The 25,103-nt window shown below is 38.4% G+C and overlaps 2 protein-coding genes across 9 annotated transcripts in view; one reads left to right on the top strand and one right to left on the bottom strand.

Annotated features, from left to right (window-relative positions):
- Positions 1–25,103, top strand: part of Cask (calcium/calmodulin dependent serine protein kinase) — a 328,910-nt gene that overhangs the window by 200,259 nt on the left and 103,548 nt on the right. For all 8 annotated transcript variants that reach the window (XM_027433199.2, XM_027433197.2, XM_027433195.2 and 5 more), the window contains exon 6: positions 20,791–20,893. In XM_027433199.2, coding sequence (XP_027289000.1) covers positions 20,791–20,893 — 103 coding nt within the window. The remainder of the gene's footprint in view (positions 1–20,790; positions 20,894–25,103) is intronic.
- On the bottom strand, positions 5,887–7,097 carry Gpr34 (G protein-coupled receptor 34). The gene has a single exon (XM_035450220.1). The coding sequence runs from the start codon at positions 7,009–7,011 to the stop codon at positions 5,887–5,889; it is 1,125 nt and encodes a 374-aa protein (XP_035306111.1). The 5' UTR covers positions 7,012–7,097.

Raw genomic sequence — 25,103 nt, 5'->3', positions numbered from 1 at the left:
TTCTGGAGAGCTACAAAGATGACCACAACTAACAATCTAAGCAACAGAGGAGAGGCTGCCTTAAATGCCCTCTCCTGATAATGAGATTGATGACTAACTTATATGCCATCGTATAGCCCTCATCCAGCAGCTGGTGGAAGTAGAAGCAGACACCCATAGCTAAACCTTGACCTGAACTGGAATCCAGTTGCAGAGAAGGAGGACTGATGAGCAAAGGGGTCCACACCAGGCTGGTGAAACCCAAAGAAACGGCTGACCTGAACAAGGGAGAGCTCTTGGTCCCCAGACTTGGGGACCAGCATGGGACTGATCCAGACCTCCTGAATGTGGGTGTCAGTGAGGAGAGCTTGGAAATCTATGGGACATCTTGTAATGGATCAGTACTTATCCCTAGCATAGGAATGGACATGGAGAGATACTCCCTGAGCCTAGACACAAGGGGGTGGGCCTAGGCCCTATCCCAAAGGATATGACCAACTCTGAAGACCCCCCTATGGAAGGCCTCACCCTCCCTTGGGAGCAGAAAGGGTATGGGTGTTAGTTGGGGGGGTGGAGGAGGGTCAGGAAAGGGACCTGGGATTAACATGTAAAATAATTTTCTTTCTAATTAAAATTAAAAAACAAAAATAAATAAATTCCAGATGTGGGAGAAATGTGGGGAAAAAAAGACATCTTGGCAATTACTGTGGTGCTTAGGTAGAGTGAAATGACAAGGAAAAGCATTGTCTTAGCAGAGACAGTGTCTGTGTGAGGAATGAAAGTGCCTCAGTTTGCATTCCCTCAGGTAAATGCAGCTGCCCTTTCCACACCACTAGCAGATTGAAAGGCACTTGAATACAGTTTTAGTGTGACTCCCATTCAGTTGCTTGTGAACAGGAAGGAAGGAAATAAGAGACGAAGTGGAAATTCAAAATAAACCTCTTATCTCCTTTCCAGATCTTCCCAAGCAGCTCACCAAGTCTTCATCTGCAAAGCCACACAGAGCATTGCAGCAGCCACTCAGCTGGGCCATGACATGGACATTTCTCTACAGAGATTTCTATCATTGCACTAATAGAAAACTACTTCTAATCATCCACAGATGATCTAGTCGTCTATGTTTTTTAATGTTTATGGCCTCTTATTTACAACTAAATTTTAACTCTACTTATAATTGCTTTAGTGTGATACAAGGTGAAGCTGTAAATTGGCTTTTTATTTTACATTTGCTCAGCACTTTGCATTAAGCCATCTCTTCCTTCTTGAAGCTTTTTGTGATGGTTCCTTTATTTGCAGTGATTATCTCTCAGAAAGAGGGATTTGACAGTCACCTTGGAAGCTTTTCAAAACCATGCATGCCTTAACTTACAAAGCTTTGGGTCTCCCTCTGATTAGTTCCTGTCCCTGCCCCCCCCCAGAGGCATTCGCATGTCATACACTCCCCTTACATCATCAAAGTTGTTCTCCATGCCTGCTCCCTTGTTTTTCTTATTGAGGATAAGAATATATTCGGTATCAGTGAAGTAAGTTTCTGTTGTCAGATTAGGTATGCCTTATCTGAAATATTTAGGGCCGTAAGTGTTTCTAATTTTGGAGTTCTAATCTGAGAACATCTGCATACACTTTACTAATTGAATATCCCTACCCTAAAATTCCAGGATCTGCAATTTAAAATGGTTCAGATTTGGGAACATTTTGACTTTCCGATTTTAAAATTAGATATGTCCAGTACTACTTTAGATACCTAAAAAAATAGTTCTGCAGCATCATATTGTCTGTTGAGAAAATTCTATCTTGTGTTTATGAATAATTTTCAAAAGCCTTTAGTTGAAATTGTTATCACTTTATTAGTTCTATTTTTGCATAAGCAGGATGAATCCATTTTTTAAATTAAAAATCAAGGCTTATATAGAATTGACTTTTTCTAAACGGACATCTGTTTCTACATCTAGCCTGACTCTGTGCAGAATACTTTCCCAAAACTAGCAGCAATTGATGTGTCACTCAGGGAATGAGGCCATTCATGTTGTCCTTATATGGCATTGAATATGTGAGATATTATGTAGAAGCTTGTTCTGGCTGCATATATTTTACAAAATGAAGATACGCATGTACTTCTGAATTTCTTGTCTCTGTGTGTATCTAGAACTAACCCTTTTGTTGACAAGATAGAAGAACAGTATTTCCTATGTACATACACCAATGTACATACAAAGAAAGAAATAAAAGATTTTATCTAATAAATAACCCTAAATTTAGTGAATCCATAGCATATTTTTAAAAAAAAAACTCTAGAACTATTCTCAAGATTCAGATTATTTTAAGGAATAATTATAGATGAAATATCTATCACTAAATAACCCATTATGATATTACAGGTGGATAGACTTCAATCAAATTTTACTTTATTTCAAATAGCATAAGATAATTCATTTAATTATTATTGTTACATATGTGTGTAAGTGTATAAATGTATAAATACAACATACTGTTTCTGCTTAGTGTTGCTTATATGTATATGATTTCAGAGTTAGTCACTTGGTACTAGATAACCAGTTAGGGGTACCTCCCAGAGGAAAACTAGTTTGCCCTCTCTTGGCAATCGTTAGCTGTCTGTACCTGTTCATCTGGGGGTGTGGTCCAATGACATTTCCCTCATCCATGTTGGCAAGTCAACTGGTATTGTCATAATTCAAGTCTTCCTAAGCAGCCATATTGTTGAGATTTCTTAGGTATAATTTCTGTACCCTATCTAGAAGATACTGTCTTGCAGCAGATATCCTACTCCTCTGGTTCTGAAAGTATTTTCACATCCCTCTTCCACAATGTTCCCTGAGCCTAGGGTGTGGGGGTTGTGTTGTAGATGGATCAGTTAGTTGTGGCTGGGTAGCCCATGATCAATTGCTGTCTACATTTTGACAAGGTGGTGCTTTTTGCAGTGGTCTCTGTCTGCAGCAAAAGAAGCTTCTTTGAGGGCTGAAAGCTGGCTATCTGTGGGCATAAGGGTATTAAGAGTCCCACTGGATCTGACCTGAAAGCTTTCTCCTTGAGAACTAGCTTTCAAAGTACTGCAAAGTACAAGCTGCCAAGAGAGGGATGCAACCAATAGTTCTACTGAGCTATGACACCTGTGAGCCACAATAATAACCAGCATGACAAGATAATCTCTAAAGGTGCAAGAAGTGACATATTTTGGTAATAACCAACGTCTTTCTAATTGGATTTAAGGCCTGACGAGCAGGAGGGAAATCATGTCTGGTACTGTAAACCTAGGCAATTCTCCAGGGCTAGTGAGGTCATGGGTTTTAGAGGAGAACCTACTAGTGCCACAGTACTTAAACCAGTATAATTCCTAACTGCATTCTTAATACTTAATACTTTTTGACATTGATTTCCCAGCCAGTGGTCTAACTGGAGTTTTAAGAAGTATTCTAGACTGTGATGACACACACCTTCAATCCCAGCACTTGGGAGGCAAAGGCATGAGGATCTCTGTGAGTTCAAGGCCAGTTTTGTCTACACAGCGAGTTCTAGGCCAGCCAGGACTACATAGTAAGACTCCATCTCAAAAAAAAAAAAAGTAGTAAGTAGTCTTGTCGTTGTCATCTAGGTGCCAGAATAGCTCTGTGGGGAGAGAATTCGACTGCAGAAGCATTCTGACTTTTTAAAACAACCCATGTTCTGTGATAGAAACATATCATAGATTCTTAGAATTTGTCACAACAGCCTTTTACACATTTAGGCAATGACATTCTGGTTCTGTGTATAGCAGAAAAAAATGTACAGACACTGGCCAAATTTTTGCGCAGTTCCCCTAAGGATACTTCCTCTCTAGACTGCGATGTACAATGTTCCTTCCACTCTATTCAGAATAATGACTGGGAAAATGCTAATTATGCCCCTTTTTTCCTTTAAACATCTTTTCCTCCCCATCTTATTTATCCATTTATCTTTTCTTGCTTTGTTCATTCAACAACTACTTGGAAAATATTTAATGGTTTCTGACTTGCCAAGCTACACTGACGGAGTTAGTTCTAAGTCCCTTCTCCTTAAAGCTTACTATTTGTTCTTGAACATACATGAAGTTTTCAGTTTGCCCCTCTCAATTTTAACCTGCAGCTGTACAAAGTTTTTTACTCAGAAATTTGTCAAAGTGACACTTAGGCACCTGGCTTTAATACACATTAAGCTTTTTACCATGTTTGTGTCAAAACTCTTCACGTGTGACCATTAAGTTTAAATTGGTATGTGTGTTGTATGTTTCATGCATGCTTTGAACTTTTATTGTGTGTACATAAAGAAAATGATAGTGTTTTAATATTTTATATAAATGATTTTCTCTTATGTGTTTTTTGGGTTTTTTTTTGTTTTTGTTTTTTTTTTTTTTTTTTTTTTTTTTTTTTTTTTTTTTTTTTTTTTTTTTTGGTTTGTCAAGGCAGGGTTTCTCTGTGTAGCTTTGGAACCTGTCCTGGCACTCTTTCTGGAGACCAGGCTGGCCTTGAACTCACAGAGATCCACCTGCCTCTACCTCTGCAATGCTGGGATTAAAGGTGTGCGCCACCAACGCCCGGCCTTATGTGGTTTTCTTTCTCACTCAATACTACTTTTTTTTTGTAACGACAATTTTTTTTAAAGATTTTATTTTTTATGTATGCAATGTTCTGCCTGCATGTATGCCTGCAGGCTGGAAGAGGGCACCAGATCTCATTATAGATGGTTTTGAGCTACCATGTGGTTGCAGGGACTTGAACTCAGGTCCTCTGGAAGAGCAGTCAGTGCTCTTCACCTCTGAGCCATCTCTCCAGCCCCCAGTACTACTTTTTTTACTCAGTACTATTTTTTATGTGGGTGGGTATTTTGCCTGCATGTATGTCTGTGTACCACATTTGTTCATTGCCCCAGAAGGGGGTGTTGGATCCCCAGAAACTGGAATTTCAGATGATTGTGTGCCATCAGGTGGGTGCTGGGAATCAAATGAAGGTCTTCTGAAAGAGCAGCCAGGGTTCTTACATTTCTCCAGCCCACTCAATACTGCTTTCTGAGACATCCCCATGTTTGATGGATGTGTATGTACTTTCTTGCATTGAAGTGTTAAAGGTACTTCATGTTGTAAATAAGCCAGTTTACTTCTTCATGCTTTTCCTGGAACATCCTTAATTGCTCCCAGTTATGACAACTGAGCCTCATTGTACATATGCTCTTCTGTGTGTGTTTGCATGCTTCTATAAGAGCTGTACCTTGCAGTGGACTTCCTGGGTCATATTATCACACGCACACCCTCTTCCTCTGTCAGTGGATAGAGGAATCATTTATGAATCTGCTTTAAGTCAGTCCCTTTGCCAGGTCATTGGGTTCTTAGCTTATATATGTAGTATTTCAATTCTTCTCATTTTTATCTTAGGAGCGATAGTGGGTGGTCTCACTTTGATTAGAATTTTATTAACTCATTTGTTAGCAGAGATTTAGGCATAAATGCATACATCAGCAAGCAATATATGCTGTTGAAGTACCAAACATGTTTTCTGACATTTCAACACAATCCCCAAATTGCTTTATTTTTCAACATATTTAAAATTAGTATCAAGTGCCTAATTTTAGTAACTCTTTAGTGACTTGAAAAACAATGTCACTTCATTCATTTTGTTTTTAAATCCAGGAATTTCACTTAATGTTATAACTGATGTTAAACGTGTTAACAATAAGTTCTGAGAAGATTCTACATATAGTTCTAAAAATGTAAGGGATAATGTAAGCTTTTCTTTGCCTTGAACTATTTTACAGTTAAGCAAGTGAAAGATCACTTCTGAAGATCTGGGTTTTGGATATGCTGGGGCTTTGTTCCATAATTTTACCAATCTCAAGGAAGGAAGAAGCCGGCTGGTATCATTTTATTTTAGCACATTTGCCTCAGTTACCCTTAGTATTGTACTGCATTTTGGCTGCCACAGATAGATCATGCAGGGAATACCCTGGCTTAAATTCTGAAGTACTTTCACTTCTGCTTGCTTCACTTTGAAATCTTCTAAAAAGAAGTTGGCACATGATTTTGCGAATATTACTGGACATCAGGAAATACATGACTGGATCTAAGCAGCTGTTGAAAGCGGAAAGAACCAACATGATCTCATTGGTTTTGTGAACGATTCTCTTCCAGTAGCAAGAAGGCTCATTTAGCTGTGAAGAAATGTAGATGAATCGAAAGGCATGATAAGGCACAAAACATATAGTAAAAATGATCAGTACGATAAAGGAGTTCCGAGCTGTTGTAGCATATTTGCCAGAATTAGGAAATTTTGACCTCCTTTTAGAAATCCTTAGTAGATTCTTGCCAATCTTAATATATGAGAGGATTATCAGTAGGAAAATAAGCCAGAACATTACCACAAGAACATAGTTAAAAATTGCTTCTCCCTTTGCATTATGCCTGTCTCTGTAATGGAAACACAATGTGGAATTGTGCCCTCCCTTCTTCAGTGTCAAAATGATCATAGTTAAAAACCCAGCAAGAGCAACTGCCCATACTATACAGCAAACATAAATACTTTGCCTGGTGGTTATTGCCCTCCTTTGTTGTATAGACCGATTAATTTTTACATAGCGATCCAAACTGATAAACCCAAGCAAAATAATACTGATGTACATGTTCATGTAAAATAGCGTCCCCACAACCTTGCAAAGAATCACACCTAGTGTCCACTTATTTTGGTTGATGTGATACATTATGCGGAAAGGGAGGCAGAAGATGAGTAGAAGGTCTGCAATGGCCACATTAAGTAGATAAATTTGAATGGAATTTCTTTTGCGGTGGATGCCCAGAAATACATAGAGGGCAATGATGTTCCCAACCAGTCCCACGATGAAAATAACAGAGTAGAAGGTTGTTAACACTGTAGATAGTAGTTTTTCATCCATTGGACAGCTAGTATCATTTGGCACTGTGGAGAAATTTTGTGAGGATTCGTCACTGTGATTCGTTATAAAGTGCATTCCATAGGAGGAGCAAGGCCAGCTGTTAACTGAAGTAGTCGTCATTGTTACAGTGTGACTTCTCAGTGTCTTCTGTAGCCCTCAGAACAGAGTATTTAATGACATGCTCTTTGTGTGTACTTCTTTATTTCTTCATGTTTTCCTACAATAGAATGGCAAATATTGAGTCCTTTGCTGTGTTAATAACAGCTGCTTTAACACAAAACATAAATAAGGATTTCATTTTGGACCTTATTTGGGACCATTTGGCTATCTACACAATGTGTGTAGTAGCATTATTGCATCACAAGACAGCAAAAAATACAGTAGGATCCCTAACCTTTTCTGTTGCTATGGCATGTGTACAGAGTTCATTTCATTTTTATATTAAAATAAATAATTGAACCATATGAGCATCATTTCTTAGCATTGTTATTATGGGAATAGAGATAGTAAAAAGAAACAGCAGCTCATTTTTTCAAGGATGCATATAAATGTACCCTAAAGTTGCTTGTTGTCATGGGTGAGCTGAGTTCCCTGCTGACCCTGCCCAGCTTTTCAGAAATGCTTCCTGGCCTTCCCCTTCCCTTATAGTTGGCATCCATTCATTTTGACACACATTGCCACATGGTATTACTGGATAAGCTGTAGTGATCTCTGTTTCCACAGAGACAATAGAAAAGAGGATCCCAAATTTCTTCCTTCACCTAAGACCAAGATAGGAGTATTAAAATTACTTATCTATAGGAATGTAAACTTATCAAAACAGACCATGGCTGGGACCTACCTCCTTTCACAGACTCGTGTAGCACTTCACAGGAGAATTCAGTGGTCATACAGTACCAGATCAGATAGCAGCCAACAAACCACTCCCACCCTTGAAGCCTGGGGCAGTAATATAGATGGGAAACAACACATGGAGTCCAAGATTATGACTCCATGTGGTTAACTAACTACATTTTAATTATGCTCTGGATTATATCATTTGAGATTGTCACCAGAAACTTCTAAGTATGTCAATTCTACTTGGTCCCAGAGCTACTTGTTATTGGACAATTCTCATGCATTTGACTGTTGGGGCCTATTATATATGTAAGGATAATTCAAGCAGGTCTCCTCATATTCCTTTATTATAGTAACGGCCCTGTTTTTCTGTAAAACCCTTTCATGGGTGTAACATAAAAACTTTATAGCAGAGGGCAGATGAGATAGGGTAAAGGTATGTTCTGCCAAGCCTAATTACCTGAATCTGATCTCCAAGATCTACATGGTAGAAGGAGAAAACTGACTCCACAAGTTGTTCTCTGACCTCCAGATGTGTGCAGTGGCACATTCATGTCACACAATACATACATACATACATACATACATACATACATACATACATACATACATACATACATACATACATACATACATACGAATGAATAGATGTAGTGAAATTAAATACTTTAAAGCAGGGCTTTCAAAGTCATACTTAACTTCATTTAAGGACAAGTGATCTTTTCTAAGCCTTTTTTCTTATTTGTAAAAATGAAAAGCTTTTATGTGAAACACCCCTGATACATATAAGTGTTCAAAATAGTTTGCTTCGAGCCTAGGTCTTATAGCTTGGTGGTAGAACACTTGTCTGGTATGTGTGCAGCCCTGCTTTACTTCCCAGCACTGAAAACAAAAGCTAGCCTTAAAAAACTCGGTACCTTGCCTGGTGGTGGTGGCACATGCCTTTAATCCCAGCACTCAGGAGGCAGAGGCAGGTATAGCTCAGTGAGTTTGAGGGCAGCCTAGTCTACAAAGTGAGTTTCAGAACAGCCAGGGCTACCTGCACAGAGAAACCCTGTCTCGAAAACACCAAAACACCAAACCAAACCAAAGCATTTCTAGAGCAAAACAAAACAGCAAAAACCACCAAACTACTTATTACTGCATTTAGGCTTTCAATATACACTCTAAAATGCTTACTGAGAGCAGGGTCTCTGTGTTATATTCAAATGTTGTTATCCTAGTCTTAATTTCCAGGCAGTACTTATATGACTGTGAAATGTTTAGTTTGATCATTAGGCACCTAGATTTTTGTTGTTGTTTTTGTTTTTCCAAGGCAGGGTTTCTCTGTGTAAGCCTGGCTGTCCTGGAACTCTAGACTAGATTGGTCTCAAACTAAGAGATCTACCTACCTCTGCCTCCCAAGTTCCAGGATTAAATGCCTGAAGCACCACTGCCCAGCTATAAAGAGTAGATCTTAATTATGAAAATTAATTTCTTCTTGTTTTTGTCATTGTTTTATGGTACTGAGGATTGAACCTAGAACTTTATACCTACTAAAATTATATATTAGAACTAATAATTTACTGTCTAATAACAACTGTTATTATTACCACTGAGCCACATCTCGCCACAATATTTTTTGCTTCCTTTTAAATTAGGTATTTTTAGTTAGTCTGTAAAATGTATTTCACTAAATATGACATTTTTATGTGTGTGTCATTGTACTTTACTCATATTCACCCCACCACTCTCCCTTTCCCTTCCTCCTGTCCCCCTGCTTCCCTCCCCAAATAGTACTCCTCTGCTTTAATGTCATATGGATCGATAAATAAATAGACAGATATTTCATGATAATCTACATGTAAGAAAATATGCTGTATTGTCTTTTCACCTCATTGCTCCTTGTTCCCCATTTCTTAGACACATTCTTCTCCCACATGATCCTCCTGCTTTTATGTCTTCTGCATACTGTATTTTTACATCTAGAGTCTGCATATGAGAATAAGCATGCAACATTTGTCTTTGCAGAATTAATTTCTTGATTTGATGCTATAGAGAGAGGAAAATATTTGGAAGAATGTAGCCTCTCCTAAAACTATAGTTTGGTTAAGTACAGGCTTTTAATAGAAAGTAGCATTCAGCTTTAAATTTTGACAGAGCAAAGGAGTTGGTTCCAAGGAAGAGGAAGTGGCTGGTGAGGAGGAAGTTCTGTTAAGACATCTTGAGAACTGTCTCCATAATTTAGGACCATGGAGGGAGAAAGAGAGAAGGACTGGGAGGAAGGAATGAAGGAAGAACTGAGGCTTGGCTATGCTATGTCTCAGATGCAGGAAGACAGATTTCACAATGTTTGTAGGAACATGCAGGCCTGGTTCTTCTGGTCTGACATCTTAAAATGAAGAGACAATCTAGGAAGGGTAGCAGGCTGGTAATAATGCAACATGCTATGCCAGTAAGAGGGCAAGAAACCTCTGTTGTGTATTTATACAGGAAACTCTCAGATGCTCAGGTAGAAGCATCCTATCCATAGGTGAAAAGATGCTGAGACTCAGGTGTTATGACTAACAGCTCAGGAAGCTGAAGTGACTTGGAATAGGCATCCCCAAATAGTTCTTCTTCCTAATATATTTTAAATCCCGTTAGGATTAAGAACTAAGTCTGTTTTGTTTGCCTCTGTGTCCAGGTGCTTAGCACAATAAATATTACTGAATGAAAGAGGGAATTTAGGAAAAGTAGATGTAAAGTGTTAAAAGTACAAGTACTGGAAGCTTCCACTTCATTCACAGAAACCCAGTTCCCTGCGTTGTATCAGCAATATAGTACAGCCACAGCAAAAATTAACACCATCTTTGGTTTAATTCATAAGTCTATAGTGTTTTAAATAAAACTTGTTACTGTTGACCTGGATTCTGTCCCAGGCTGATAGCCTTCCCTGTAATATCATTTTTTTATCATCCTTGGTGGTGTACTTAAGAAAGACCATGCACCAAACAGGCAGAAGAAGTAGAATTCAAATTATATTGTAGAGAGAAGTTGAAGTAAAAAGGCATATTAACCTATAGACGAGTATGTTTTTGCAAGGTCATGGAGAATAGGATCTCCCCTTCTTATGTCTTCAGGGAGCAAAGCAAGTACCAGTGATAGAAAGTGCAGAGACAGATATTGCCTCTTTGTGAGTAAATGCTTTTGTAGAATGAAACAATCTAGCTTGGAAGGTACTAACAGTCTTTGTACCAGAAATTCAAAGCTGCAGCAGCACTCTGTAGAAGGGATTCTCAGTGGTACTCCAAACTGTGGATGAGCATCCCTTTGAGGCTTTTTAAAGATACCAATGTCTGGCTTCTTCCCAGATAACCTGTATCTGGAATGGGCTTTGTACACTGGTTTCTTTTAAAAGTTCCTGGGAGGTGTCCAGTGTGTAGAGTCAAAATTGAACTGAGCTAAATGGTCAAATGATGATCACCTAATCATTATTTAGCACTTGCTGTGATCCAGATACTGTTTGAACACATGATATAAATTCTTTTACATAGACTTTATAATAGTATGTTAGGTCAAGAAAGAGCCATAAGTAGGCTCTTTACCCATGACCTTAAAGCTCCTAAGTGGCAGTACCCAAGTTGAGGCTGCACTCTGACTCTGAAAACCCCTGAACCTCCTCAGTAAACTTCACTCCTATCATAGCTGATCACCATTTCCATATTAATGCTGAATTCTATCAGTCAATAGTAGTTTGACATGATTCTTTATCACTATCTACCTTGGTTGTCTTAGGGTGAGATTGTACCAGCTAGCTTTGCTCCTTTGGAAGAGTTATTAATCTTTGCATTTGCTAGGTCTAGAACAGTAAGCAAATAAATCTAGACTTCAAAGAAACAAACTATTGATCAGAATTTTCATACTTATTTCTAGGCCAAAGAGCAATAATCAAGTTGTTTCTAGGAAGATATTAGCACAAAGAACATATCCTGTAATATGCAAATATAATGAATCAATAATTAATAATGGTTGGACAGAACCACTAATAAATCTTTTGAACCGAGTTAGTGTCAAGTTGAAGGAGAATAAAGCAAAAGCAGTGTGTTCGACAGTCACAGGATCATGGCATGCCATACCAGATAGTAGATAGCCCAGCAGCTGATGACTATCAACCAATTCACAAATTATATCCTGTCTCAAACTTGGTAACTAACTCCTGTTACCTTTAAAGTTGGGAGCTGGGCTTGATGGCTCATGGATGTCTGTAATCACAGCTCCTTTAGAGTCGGAGTTAGGAGAATCACAAGCTCAAAGCAGTGCAGTTGAAAGGAGGCAAGAAGAATATCTAAATGGTAGATCAAGCACAAAGCCCTTGTAGTTCAATCTCCAATACTGCAAAAGTAAGAAAGTAAATAAGTTAGCTATACGTCAGCCGATGTGTTGGTGTCGTTCACTCATTATTATTATCATTTTATTTTTTTGGTTTTCAAGACATTGGTTTTCTCTGTAGCCCTGGCTGTCCTGGAACTAACTGTACAGGCTGGCCTCTAACTCAAAAATCCACCTACCTCTGCCTCCTAAGTACTGGGATTAAAGGTGTGACACCATGCCTGGCTTCACTAATTAGAATTAAGAATTAGTTAGAATTAATTAAGAATTAGGGATGTTTATTCATATTCCAAAGCTACTTGTTTGATGAGTCAAGAATTTGCCAGAAAAGACAAGAAAAAATGAATATGCTCTGTTCACATAGTGGACCTGACTTGTAACTCATACAGTAGTCACACTTCATTTGAGAATAGCAGGTAGTGTTTATTACTCAACAAATCCTGTTCTTTTTTTTTTTTTTCAAGACAGGGTTTCTTTGTGGCCTTGGAGGCTGTCCTGGAACTAGCTCTTGTAGACCAGGCTGTTCTCGAACTCACAGAGATCCACCTGCCTCTGCCTCCCGAGTGCTGGGATTAAAGGCGTGCGCACCAACGCCCGGCAACAAATCCTGTTCTTATGTTTGCAAACCCTGTGTGAGCACTTTTACACACACACACACACACACACACACACACACACACACACACACACACACACACACACACACACACTGTCCCCTTCCTACTTTCCCAGTTTTTCTTCAGTGGCTGCAACCAAGAAAATAGCTTTTGCCAGGCAGTGGTGGCACATGCTTTTAATCCCAGCACTTGGGAGGCAGAGTCAGGTAGATCTCTAAGTTCGAGACCAGCCTGGTGTACAGAGGGAGTTCCAGGACTGGCTCCATAGCTACTGAGAAACCCTATCTCTAAAAAACAAAACAAATGTTTAAAAAACGAAAATAGCTTTTAAAATACAACTTGGGTGTTATTTCTATCAATATCATGTGTTGAAATACATACCTATTTGATAATTTACTGATAATATGAATGAATCCATTCAGGCCATGCTTCAAAAGTTGCAGTAATTGCTGCATACAGAACAACAATTGAAAGCATGTTACTTGGGAAATAATATTAGTAGTATATTTAGGTCCACTTTTAATTTTAGTTGTTTGAATAAATTCTTTTTTAAAAGTATATAGTGGTTTCTTTTTCTTTTCTTGAGTATTCCTGTTATTTCCCAAACACAAAACGTAAATTTTAATTAGTCTGGTAAGTTCCCTAAGATAGTAATAAAATAATAAAAGATATTTAAGATAGGGAGACAATATAGTTTAGTGAAGTCAAGAGATTAGATGCATAGCTTGTAGTACATTACAGTTAAGTTTACAATGTCTGAAAATAACTTATAGTTGCTTTAAGTACCACTGCAAATCATGACACTATACAATGCCATATAAATGATGTGATCCTAAAGACAGACCCTCGTTTGAAAACCAAGCAGAGGTATTGTCCAAGCAGTTTACTCAGTGACTCTAAAAAGTAAAGATTTGCTAGTATCAAAATAACATTGTCAGCATACATTGAGCTTCGCTTTGAATGTTCACATAATCAAGTCTTAACTAAAACAGAGGCTTGTGTATGTAGTTTTAAAATATCAGAGAATACTTACAGTGGAGGCTTTCTTGAAGTAAAGGGACTAAACCCAACGCTCCCTAGACCAGGTTGTGACAGCTGGGCTCTCCCATCCGGTGATGGTGCAATTGGCTAGAGGTCTCTTCTTTATATTCACATGTGGTACATTTGTTTTTCCTCTTTTCTTTCTTTTTTCAGTGTGACAGCCCTTGGGCTCCTTGTGAAGCTATGAAAAGACCCCACTCTGAGCAACAGCTTCAAGCTGAACTTTAGGAAATTACATATTCTGTATGTGTCCCTTCTAGATTAAACTAGGGAGTGCTTCAGTCGTCCTCTAAAATACAAGCAGAAATGAGCAGACTCCCCTTTTCTAAGAAATGATGAGTGATCTGCTATATGGATTTTAGAATACAACCCCTGATTTTTGTTTCTTCTCAATTCATTTTACAAGTTGCTACAGCCATGAAATGATCTTTCTGCCCTGAATTCTACTAACATTGGTGATAGCTTTTTTAACTCCAGTTTTGCTGAAGTTTTATTTGGTCTCTACATTATTTTAGTATACTTTCATATCTTCCTTTAAGACCCTGGATTTATTTTCTGTAACAACCTTAAAAATTGAGGAGTAGGTGGGATTTGCAGTGCTAGTCTCTCCTCATCTCAACAATAAACTTACCCAAGTAAACTGGAGCGGTCTCTCCTATTTCAAGGAAAATCTGACGAGGCTCTGCAGCTTCCATTCGGGTCCTAGTCCACTATTTAACCACCATCAATTCATCTGTAACTGCTACCCTGCACTTGCGTGTCATTTCCCCTTTTGGTCGTAGTTTAGAACATAACCGTCATTCTCTACTTTAAGTATTATTTAACTCATTGGGCTTCTAACATTCTAAGTATTTCTGGGTATATTATTCTGAACATCATAGTCTCCAGAGCTTTTAGTTTGTTAATAATCTAATACACAAGACAATAATTAGACATTGCTAGAACAAAAATATTTTATAATTCTTACTTCCCCCTGAGAATCTCTGAGAAAGAAGAGGCTTACTGTCTGTCTGGCAGTCTTTTTTTTTTTTTTCTTACTGTGGTAAGCAACACATACCACTGAATTTACCATGTAACCAGTTTTGAGTGTATCATTTTCTGGTGCCAAGTGTACTTATATCATCATACAACACATCACTATAACATTTTCATGTTGCAAAATGAAAACTCTAAACCACTATATACTAATGTTCTCTCCCTCTAATCTCAACATTAGCAACCTTGATTCTGTGACATTGAGTAAAATAAACCTTTGGTGACTTACCTATTTCATGTAGCCTACTATCCTTGAGGTTCATCTATGCTGTAGCATGTAACATACTTTCCTTCATACTTGGAAGGAAGTCTATATATTCCATTGTTTAGCTATGTTTCATTTTTTATTCATTTATCTTTCAGTGAGCATGTAGGTTATCTTGACTTACTGGCAATTCTGAATACTGCTGCAACAAACATGTATGTGCAAGTATCTCTTCAAAATCCTGGCAGGATTTTTTTATGACTAAAAGAGTCATAAAGTGCTTCTTATCTCCTAAAATATAATATAAATACTATTTTTGTATTGTACTGTTGTCCCCCATGTAAACCATCCCATTTCAAAATTGTGTTGTTAAACTTTAGTGTTCTCATATTGTAGCCACATTTTCTCCTCAATGTCAGTTAGCAGTGTTGCCATCAGCTTGGAGTATCTTCTAGATCTTTATATGAGCCTGTCCTGTTCATTCTGAACTTTCTGTTTGTCACCATCTCCTCTTTATGTGAAACCCAACTTTAGTGAAGTTCAGCTCACCACCTCCCCCAGACCTGAACTTCCCCACTGAAGATGAGGACAGCTAGGTATAAGTATACAATTCTACACAATGGTCTGACTTCAGATTGGCTATCAGAAACCTTAAGTGGCCCCCTGGACAGCCATCGGGTCCTTAATGTGAATCCTAATGCCCTGAGTTCAGGAATTCTCAAAGGATGACTTCTGGACTGGTAGTGTTAATAAATCAGAAGCTTGTAACAGATGTACACTCCAAACCTGACCCAAGAGCCAGGAAATCAGGGGACGAGGCCCAACAATCTGTGTGATGCTTGTGCTAAAATTGGAAAGCTACTGCCCTGGTTCATCCTCCTTCAAAAATAGTGTTTCACACCTTCAGCCTTCTCAAACTGCCAGCAAACCCATTTCCTTCCCCCACTCTCACCTGGTAGCTGCTTTTCATTTCCCTAAGAAAATAAAAGTGGTTAGAAAGGAACCTCCTCTATATATACAGGGCACATCACATGAAATATATTTTGTATGCATTTTATTTATTTTTATATCCTACCAATGAGGAGGGAGATATTAAGGGGTAATAAAAAGAAGACAAAAATGAGACCTCTCTGAGCATTATCTGTCTGACAGTTTTGAATTTGGAAGTACAGGCATGTTTTATGTAATTAAAACGCCAAACTGTACAAATCTAATTAAACTAAATGAGCTTCATTACATGACAAAATGAAAGCATAACCACATGGAGAAGTTATTTTAGGTGCCTTTGAAAAACAGGATGGGGATTCAGGACATAATTTCAGACTTAACAAAAAAAAAAGCTATATTGTGCGATAGGTACAGTAATCAAAATCAGGAAATTTACATTGAAAGAGTTCCATTATGTATTTGACAATCCTTGTTACAAATTTCATCAGTTGCCCTAATAGTATCCTTTAGAGCAAAAAATAAAAACAAGATCCCATTTATCTGTGATACTTCTTTAGTTTCACTGAAACCCTTGAATGCAAAGCTAATTTTTGAAGAACATAAGCCTGCTACTTTCTAAAATGTCTCTTGGGCTTTTCTCTATGATTAGATCTAATTGTACTCTTTGCCAAGGATACCATGACAGTGTCACTGGCTTCTGAGTGCATCGTATCAGAGACCATGCATTATTGCCCAATCCCATTATTAGCAATGTTCTCTGTACCAGTACTGGTCTTCCAGGCTTCTCCCTTGAAATGTTGACTATTCCCCATTTGTAACTAGCAGGTATGTTGTAGGGAGGTACTTTGAGAATATATAAATATGCTATCACTCTTCAAACTTTGCCCAACTAGTTAGCATCCTTGTGAAGATTCTTACCTGGATCAATTATGTTCATGAAAACTGCAGGTGGTGATTTTTCCGATTCCACCATTATTCAGCTGACTGAAACATATCAAATGTAGTAGTCTATAAATTCATAATATAAAATGCTTGTGAGTCACCTTTGAAAGTTGCCTAGATATCAACTCTATATTCTGGAAATGGTTCATAGTGCCTTTATTCATAATAAATATCAAGAAAACAAGAGGAATGGAGAGATAGCTCAGGGCTAAGAACACTTGTTCTACAATGATGACCCATGTTCAGATACCAGCATTCATAAAAGCTGGGCATGGCCATACAGGCCTGTAACTTCAGTGAAAGGTGGTGGGTGGAGTCAGGAGGATCCCTGTGGTTTGTAGGTGTCCAGTCTAGCTCCAGGTTCAGTGAGCAACTTGTTCTCAGAGGTATAAGGTGAAAAATGATAGAGCATGACACCTAATGCTTCCTCTGACCTCCATGTTTACACGCATGTGCATATAGCACACACAGAGACAGAGACAGAGACAGAGACAGAGAAAGAGAGGAAACAGCTCAAAATGTCCATCCATAGGAGAGTAGAAAAATGGGCTGATTAATACTATGGAATCAGTAATACAAAGAAATGACTTCCTGATCACAAGAAAATGGCTAGATCTTGGAAATGTGCTAAAAGAAACCTTGCATGAAACAGGGCATATGCTTTCATATATATGAAGTCCAAACACTGGCAGAGCAAGCCCTTGCTGGAAAGTTCACCGAAGAGTGTGGGATGGCAGCAGACACTGGATGGGAAGTGGATAAGGAGGTTTCTGGGGGTGGTGGTATAGTCCTTGTAGGACTCTGGTTTGCACAGATGCACGTCATCAAAACTCTCTAGTAGTACATTATGACATGTGCATTTCATGCTATGTAAATTTTCCTTCAGGATTTTTACAGATACTAAGATTTTAGGATCCCAAAGTATGAATCTATGAAATGAGGCTGCTAACATCATTAAGTGAACAGTTGATAATAAATCTCATGATGGGTCAAACAAATAGCACCTGAACCTACAGTTGAATCCTGTAACTAAAGCAGAGCAACCAGTTCTTACTGATGAGATATAACAATTAAACCACATGAAGTACCAGTACATAAAACTGAAATTGAACCTGACTCTAATTAAGATTAGGGGAGGAGCTCAGTCCTGCCTCAACTAGACATGCCATGCTCTGCTCAAGCCCATGGGAGGCCTGCCCCTTTCTGAAGGAGAGAGGGGAGGTGGAAAGGGGGTCAAAAGGAGAAGAGAGAGGGGAAACTGTGATCAGAATGTAAAATAAATTTTAAAATGTTATTTAAATAAAATAAGAGTCTGGGCCTAACAATGAATCTCCATGAAATGCAGCAAAGTACAAAACATAGTAAATTACAAACCTTGTGCGTACCACTAGCTAAATCTAGACTATAGGGGATTTTTATGGAGGAATTTACTGAATATCTTAAATTACTACTATGAAAATTAAGGAGGGAAAAGAATATACTAGAAGGGGGAAATCAGTTCTGTAATACAGCAATATATAGGCCATGGATCCCATTTAATTTGGGTGTTTGTTTTGAGATAGAATCTTCTGAAGCCCAGGGTGACCTCAGAGTCACTGTTAATATGCAGTTGAAACTGCCCTTGAACTCTTCTGATCTTTCTGTCTTCCCCTCCCAAAGACTAGGTTTTGGTTCTTATTTTAAACTAAAGCACAACTATAAAGCATTGTTTTTATAATCAAAAAATTGAATGTAGTACAAGTATTATAGGGACTAGAGAAATGGCTCAGCAATTAAGAGAACTTCCTGCTCTTCCAGAGGACCATCACCCATGTCAAATGGCTCACAACTTCCTGTAACTACAGCTCCAGGGAGTCAGATACCCTCTTCAGCCTCTGCAGGCACTGCACTCAAACACACACACACACACACACACACACACACACACACACACACACACACACACACACACACACAAAAATAAAATCTTTTTTAAAAGAAAGGAAACTACAATCATTGCCTTTTTGATGTGGTAATGATTTATAGAAAATGTTTTACATAAGTTATTTATATTTAAAAATGTAATTATTTTAAGTCCTCTGTTAGAAGCACTAAACTTGGTAAGCAGATGAAATTATACAATTGGTTTTTGAGTATTTGAGCAAAAAGAGTAACTACTGAGGATAGATAACACAAAAATGGCAGAATAGGGGCCAACAGAATACTCAACTAGTAAAGATGCTTGCCACCAAGCCTGGTGACTTGAGTATGATCCCCAGAATCTGCATAGGGAAGGGAAAGTACTGACTTGTTAAAGTTGTCCTCTGAAATGGCACACACACGTGTAATAAAAAGCTTTAGCGAATGACAGAATGTCAATAATTATTTGTACTAGATGGGGTGGGTATATGGAAGTATATTTTCCCCCAGCTGTAAATGTTAAAAGTTTGAAGGGGGCAGGACTTATTCAGTTCCATATGTTCCTCTAACTGCATCCCCTATCTCCATGCCTAGCACAGAAAACTTTGGAACCTATCTATACTGTCTCCACATCATCTCTTCCCATTCCCTGCCGAACCTAGTCCAATGAACATTTTTATCTCCACTGTGCCACTGATACCACTTTCATCATGGGTACCAGTGACTTCCAAACTGCCAAATCTAATCATCTGTTCTCAGTTCTCAATTTAAAATGGCCTTAATAACATTGATCACTACTAAGCATTTCTTCTTGAAAAAAGTTTCTTCACTTGGCTTCTAAAATGCAAACTCTCTTGCTCATCTTGTTTCACTGCCTGACCATTCTGTTTTCGTTTGCCAGATTTTTCTCATCTTTCTGTCTTCCATTTACCCATTAAGACCCAACTCTCCACCCTCTTCTCCAATAGTAGTCACTCCCTTAGAAATTGATTCATTATCTCGGCTGTTAGCATGCTGTGGGTCCCCAAATTCACATCTCTAATCTCAGCCCCTACCCTACCCCATTTTTTAAGTCCTAGCAGTCAATAGTCCATCTTTCAAACTCTTCCCCTAGGATTCCCCATTTCAGTAAACAGTATCTTTATTTTCACTCCAACGCTAATTGCATGAACCTGTTTGTCAAGCTTGACCCATCTCTTTGTCTCACACATGTATCCATCAGCAATCCTCTCAGCTCTACCTTTAGAACATAAGCCCTGTTTGATAAGTTCTTGTGAATTCTAAGATAGCCAGGGCAACACAGAGAAACCCTGTCTCAAAAACCAACAACAAAATAACCATTCAATTCCTTTTACTCAGGGGTAGAAAAAAATAAAGAAAAGAAGGGATGGGGAGAGTGAACAAAGAAAAAGCTATTGGCTTAAGGGTCAAACTATAGTAACTATAAGTAAAATCGCATTGTAGCAGGAGGAAGTATAGCATATATTTTTGCTGAAACAAGTATAAACTGTCAATCAAATGAAGAGACTATTGCACAAAAAAAGAAAATTGGAAATAATTCTTAAGTCTTTAGAGAAAGTATTCAGAAGTGAGAAGAGGACAACGAATGCAGCAGAAGCTTTATTTGTTTATTTGAGACAGGGTTTCTCTGTAGCTTTGGAGCCTGTCCTGTAACTTGCTCTGTAGACCAGATTGACCTCAAACTCAGAGATCTACATGCCTGAGTGCAGCACTGTTACCCAGCCTCAGAAGCTTGTTTTTTAATAATAGGTTGATGTATTTTTTTAACACATGTAGTTTTATTGGGGGAGGGGGGCAGAAGACAATTTGTAGGAGTTGGTTCTCTCTACCTTGTGGGTCCCAAGTTGTCAGACTTGGGCAAGTACCTTTACTCTCTGTGCCATCTTGCCAACCAATTCCAACATTTTTTAGGTACTATTATATTGTATTATTTAGTTTTGTGTAAATTGAATTATTTTCCGTTAATTCTTATCTTTGGGTTTGATTGTCTGTTTTTCTTTTCAGCCCCACTGTGTTCTCCTCGCCTCAAAAGAAAACTCGGCACCTGTTAAACTTGGGGGCTTCGGGGTAGCTATTCAGTTAGGAGAATCTGGACTTGTCGCTGGAGGTAAGGCCATTGTAACATATTTGTTTGCCCCCTTCAAAACTTGATAACTTTAAAGTTGGTGTAAAATTTTAAAATAGATACTAATCCAGCCTGAATGTTTCACACCCCATTCTACCCAGCACTGTCCAATAGTTTACAGTTTAGTAACTCTGCTGTCATAACTAGAATTTTAGTCCCCTAAGTAGGCTCTGGCCAAGTGTTAGTGGTACACACCTTTAATCCCAGCACGTGGGAGGCAGAGGCAGGAGGATCTCTGTGAGTTTGAGGCCAGCCCTGTCTACAGAGTGAGTTCCAGGATAGCCAGGGCTACACAGTGCAACACTGTCTCAAAAAACCAAGAAGAAAAAAAAAGACTCTGGGCTTATAGTTGTAGTTTGGTGGCTGAGCACTCGTTTAGCATGTATGAGGCACTGGGTTCCATCTCCAGCACTGCAGAAAGTGCTGTGTAGGTTCCTCCATTGTGTCCCTAGCACTTCACAGAGAAGGTCCAAGGAAGCACAATATAAGAACAGCACACAAAGAGGTTAATGTTTGGAGCATAGAAGCTTTGGAAGTTGAACTAGACACATAAAGTCGCTTCTAGTATGTAGGGGTTTACCTTGTAGGGTTACAGTGTGTCTAAGTTTAAATTTCCTGCCATTTTCCTTTTTCTGTATGTCAAAGAATCCTGCTGAAGTCTCCAGCCTGTGTGTTTCTAAAGAGCAAATAGATAAACATACAGGCTGATTGTCTTATTAACCAAAGCAAAACATGGTTTTAAAATTCCTATGCCATTGGAGAAACCCACAGAAACAGCTGACCTCAACATGGAGTTGCTCGTGGTCCCCAGACTGATAGCTAGGAAACCAGCATAGGACTTTTCCAGATCCCCTGAACAAGGAGGTCAGTTTGGATGTCTGGACAATCTATGGGGCCACTGGTAGTGGATCGGTATTTATCCCTAGGACACAAATGGACTTTGGGAGCCCTCTCCCCATAAAGGGATACTCTCTCAGTATGGACACACTGGGGAGAGTATAGACCCTGCTCCAAATGATATGACTGACTTTGAACATCCCCCAAGGAAAGCCTCCCTGGGGAGCAGAAAGGGAATGGAATAGGGGTCGATGGGGGACAGGGGAGGGAGAGGGAACTGGGATTGACATGTAAAAGAAGCTTGTTTCCAATTTAAATTTAAATTTTTTAAATATTCCTATGCCATAATAGAAAAATATGAAAGTAAAAATAGTAACTTTTTCACTGGTGTGTAGAAGTAGATTCTAATTAAGATTTCAGTATTATGGGGTCTTTATTTATTCTTTTCCGCAGACTCCAGCCCACAGTGTTGTCCAGAGTTTACCTCTATTTCTTAGTTTTACAAAGTGTATAGTTCTCCATTCCACACTGCCAGCGTAGCCAGTGCTTTCTCTTTTTCACCTCCAAGTACTAACAGCTTCAGGAAGAATAACAACAACCCTTTATCACGGAGTCTTCAAGTTATACAGGTGTGGTGAGGTACACATGGAATCCCAGCACTACAGAGGCTGAGGCAAGAAGATTGTTTTGAGTTTGAGACCAGCCTAGACAATATAACATGACACTATCTTATAAAAGAAAACAAATGCTGATGTTAAATTTAAATGCTTTCCAAACCATAACTATCGAAATAGCTGTGTTACACAAGACATTTCATTCAATTTGGTTATGACTAGAGCACCTAGCAGTAACGACATGGACTGTCTTCTGAAAAAAATGAGTATAAATTATAAGTGTATTTTGAAAATCACTCTCTACCACATTCTCTTTGAAATTAAATTGTGTAACGTTCTTCTGATCTTACGTACTTTTCCAGCTAAACATTTCCAGTAACATGAGAATGTGAGAAATTGAGCCAAATTCCTCTTATATGTTCTGTAGTAAATGACTTTCTGTCAGTTAGTTACTCCAGATCTGTGTTCTGTTCATATTCTCTGTAGCTTGAACTCTATTTCATTTCACAAATCTTGATTGAAAGGAGGAAGTAGATTCAATTAAGTTTGCCTCCATGTTCAGCCATTTTCCTAAAATCCATGAACCCTCCCCCTAATTTTTTATTTTTCAACTAGTTTTGAACTCACAGCATGTCTATTATTCAAAAATTGCTATTCTCGATGCTCTAGAATTAAAATCCTTTTTAAACTTTGTTTTGAGGCAGGATTTCATGTGGCCCAGGCTGGCCTCCAATTTGATAAAGAATCGAAGAAGACCATAAACTTCTGATCCTCCTGACTCCACCTCCTGAGATCTAGGATTACAGATGTACATCATCACACCAAATTTTAATATGGTGCTGAGGATGGAACTCAGGGCTTGTACATTCTAGGCAGGCACTCCGCTGAGCTACATCTCCAGTCCTAAAATACTTCCTAATAGTCAAAATGTTGTCACTTCTTAATGAACCTTTCTATATATTCTTGAAGTAACTATTTTAAATATTGCAGTGTCTTTAAAAACACAATATGAATAAAGGGATACATGATTTCCCTTAGAAAAAAAGAGCTTCCCTATTGTTCAAAGTACTTTCGAAATTTTGCTAATGTTTATCAACTTTGGAACAGAAAGCTTTTTTTTCCCCTGTAGATTGGGATCTTGGATTACCTGGGTTTCCAAATAGAAAGGATTATCTCCTTTACATGTTCTATATGCTAAAACCACTTAACTCCATTTATACTTCCCCCATCTAACACTTGACTGATTAGAGAATCCACTTACCCTGAATACAACCTAGAAAATAATTACAATGTAGTAAAATCATTTACCTTTAAAATCCATTCATAGTCCTCTCTGTTGAGAAGTAAATGCACACACAGAAGGAGGACTTCTGCCTGGTTTTCATAAAACTGTATGATTTGTGCCCCCTTATAATTTGTACCTGCTATTCCATCTGCTTAGAATGACTTTTTTCATTTTATCTGTCAGGTTTAGTCTTTTGCTTGAAGACTAAGCTAGCAATTATTGCCTTTTTAAAGCAAGTACATTATAATTGTCATCCCTCTTTCATGTAACCAGAACTATCTAGGTTACCTACTTCCTTAGAAAATTTGATCAAGGACATGAAGTAACAGCAAAGACAAGAGATTTGTTAGGGGTAGGAGAGCCATAGCTCATCCCTCTACATATCTGCCAAACCTACTATGGTGTGAGGACCTAACAAGCGCTTTGGAAATGTTTACATCAAAGACTGGCAGATGATAAGCAACAAATTAAGAGTTTCCAAAATGGAAGAAAGCATGGCAAGAGGAAAGAAAATGAAAGCCTGAAGACAAAAAATATATATATAGTAAAGGTGACAGCAAGGCGGGGACAGCTTAACACAGAGATCCATCCTTACATACCTATGAGGTTACTGTAGTGGAGCTTCTTTGTTGATAGCCAGAATGACAGCTGCAAGTCACCACGAAAAGGCTGGCTAAAGTGTAACATCCTATGCAAAAAGTAGGAAATTGTAAAATGCCTTTCAAAAGGTAAAATAGGCTGAGTGTATGGAGATTCAAATCCTAAAGTATTAAAATGCATAACCACTCAGAACAACTCTCTCCCTGAAGTTTGAGGGAGGGTTTTATCATTGCATTAAAATTAGCATGTAGATATTTATGTAAATATCTGAGGTATCTCATAAGCAGTTGCATGTTTGGTTTGGTAATTGGTTTCCTGTTCTTAGAATTTTGTGATCAAAGTCATAAAAGTTAAGTGGTCGCAAAAAAAAAAGAAAAAGAAAAGTGAAAATTAGTAGCAAAAGCAAAGAGTTTAGTGAAGAGTTTCACATTACTGATGTAGTTGAAATTTGAAAGCCACCAGTGTATCTCTGTCATTCTGAGCAAATTCTTGACCTCAGAGCATACATCCTCTCAAAGAAAGAGTGCTAACTTCTCCATAGTTGATCAGTCTTCAGTACAGATGGATGGAGAGAGCCTCTTTGGGATGGCTGTTTCTGGACTGGGTGGTTTGGATTATTCCCCACAAGGAGACACACACACACAAACACACACAATGAGTCACTTGACCTGAGTAGGAAGTCATAGGAGTTGATCATCAAAGTTCCATGTGAACTTTTCAGCAGGTACCCAACTGTCCTGGGAGCAGTATTTCAAATAGTACCCTGAACCCTTGACCCTCCTTTTCCCTAATTCTGCCAGCCCCTGCTGTGTCCATCAGAACAGTGTTTATTATCCTGGGACTCTGCCTTGTCGAA

This window comes from Cricetulus griseus, chromosome X (genome assembly GCF_003668045.3).
Source record: "Cricetulus griseus strain 17A/GY chromosome X, alternate assembly CriGri-PICRH-1.0, whole genome shotgun sequence".
Lineage (NCBI taxonomy): Eukaryota > Metazoa > Chordata > Mammalia > Rodentia > Cricetidae > Cricetulus > Cricetulus griseus.
This window is presented reverse-complemented; position numbering and strand designations above follow the sequence as displayed.

Coding starts and splice junctions, on each gene's coding strand:
- Gpr34 (XM_035450220.1), bottom strand. CDS start 7,011: ATGACGACTACTTCAGTTAACAGCTGGCCTTGCTCCTCCTATGGAATG.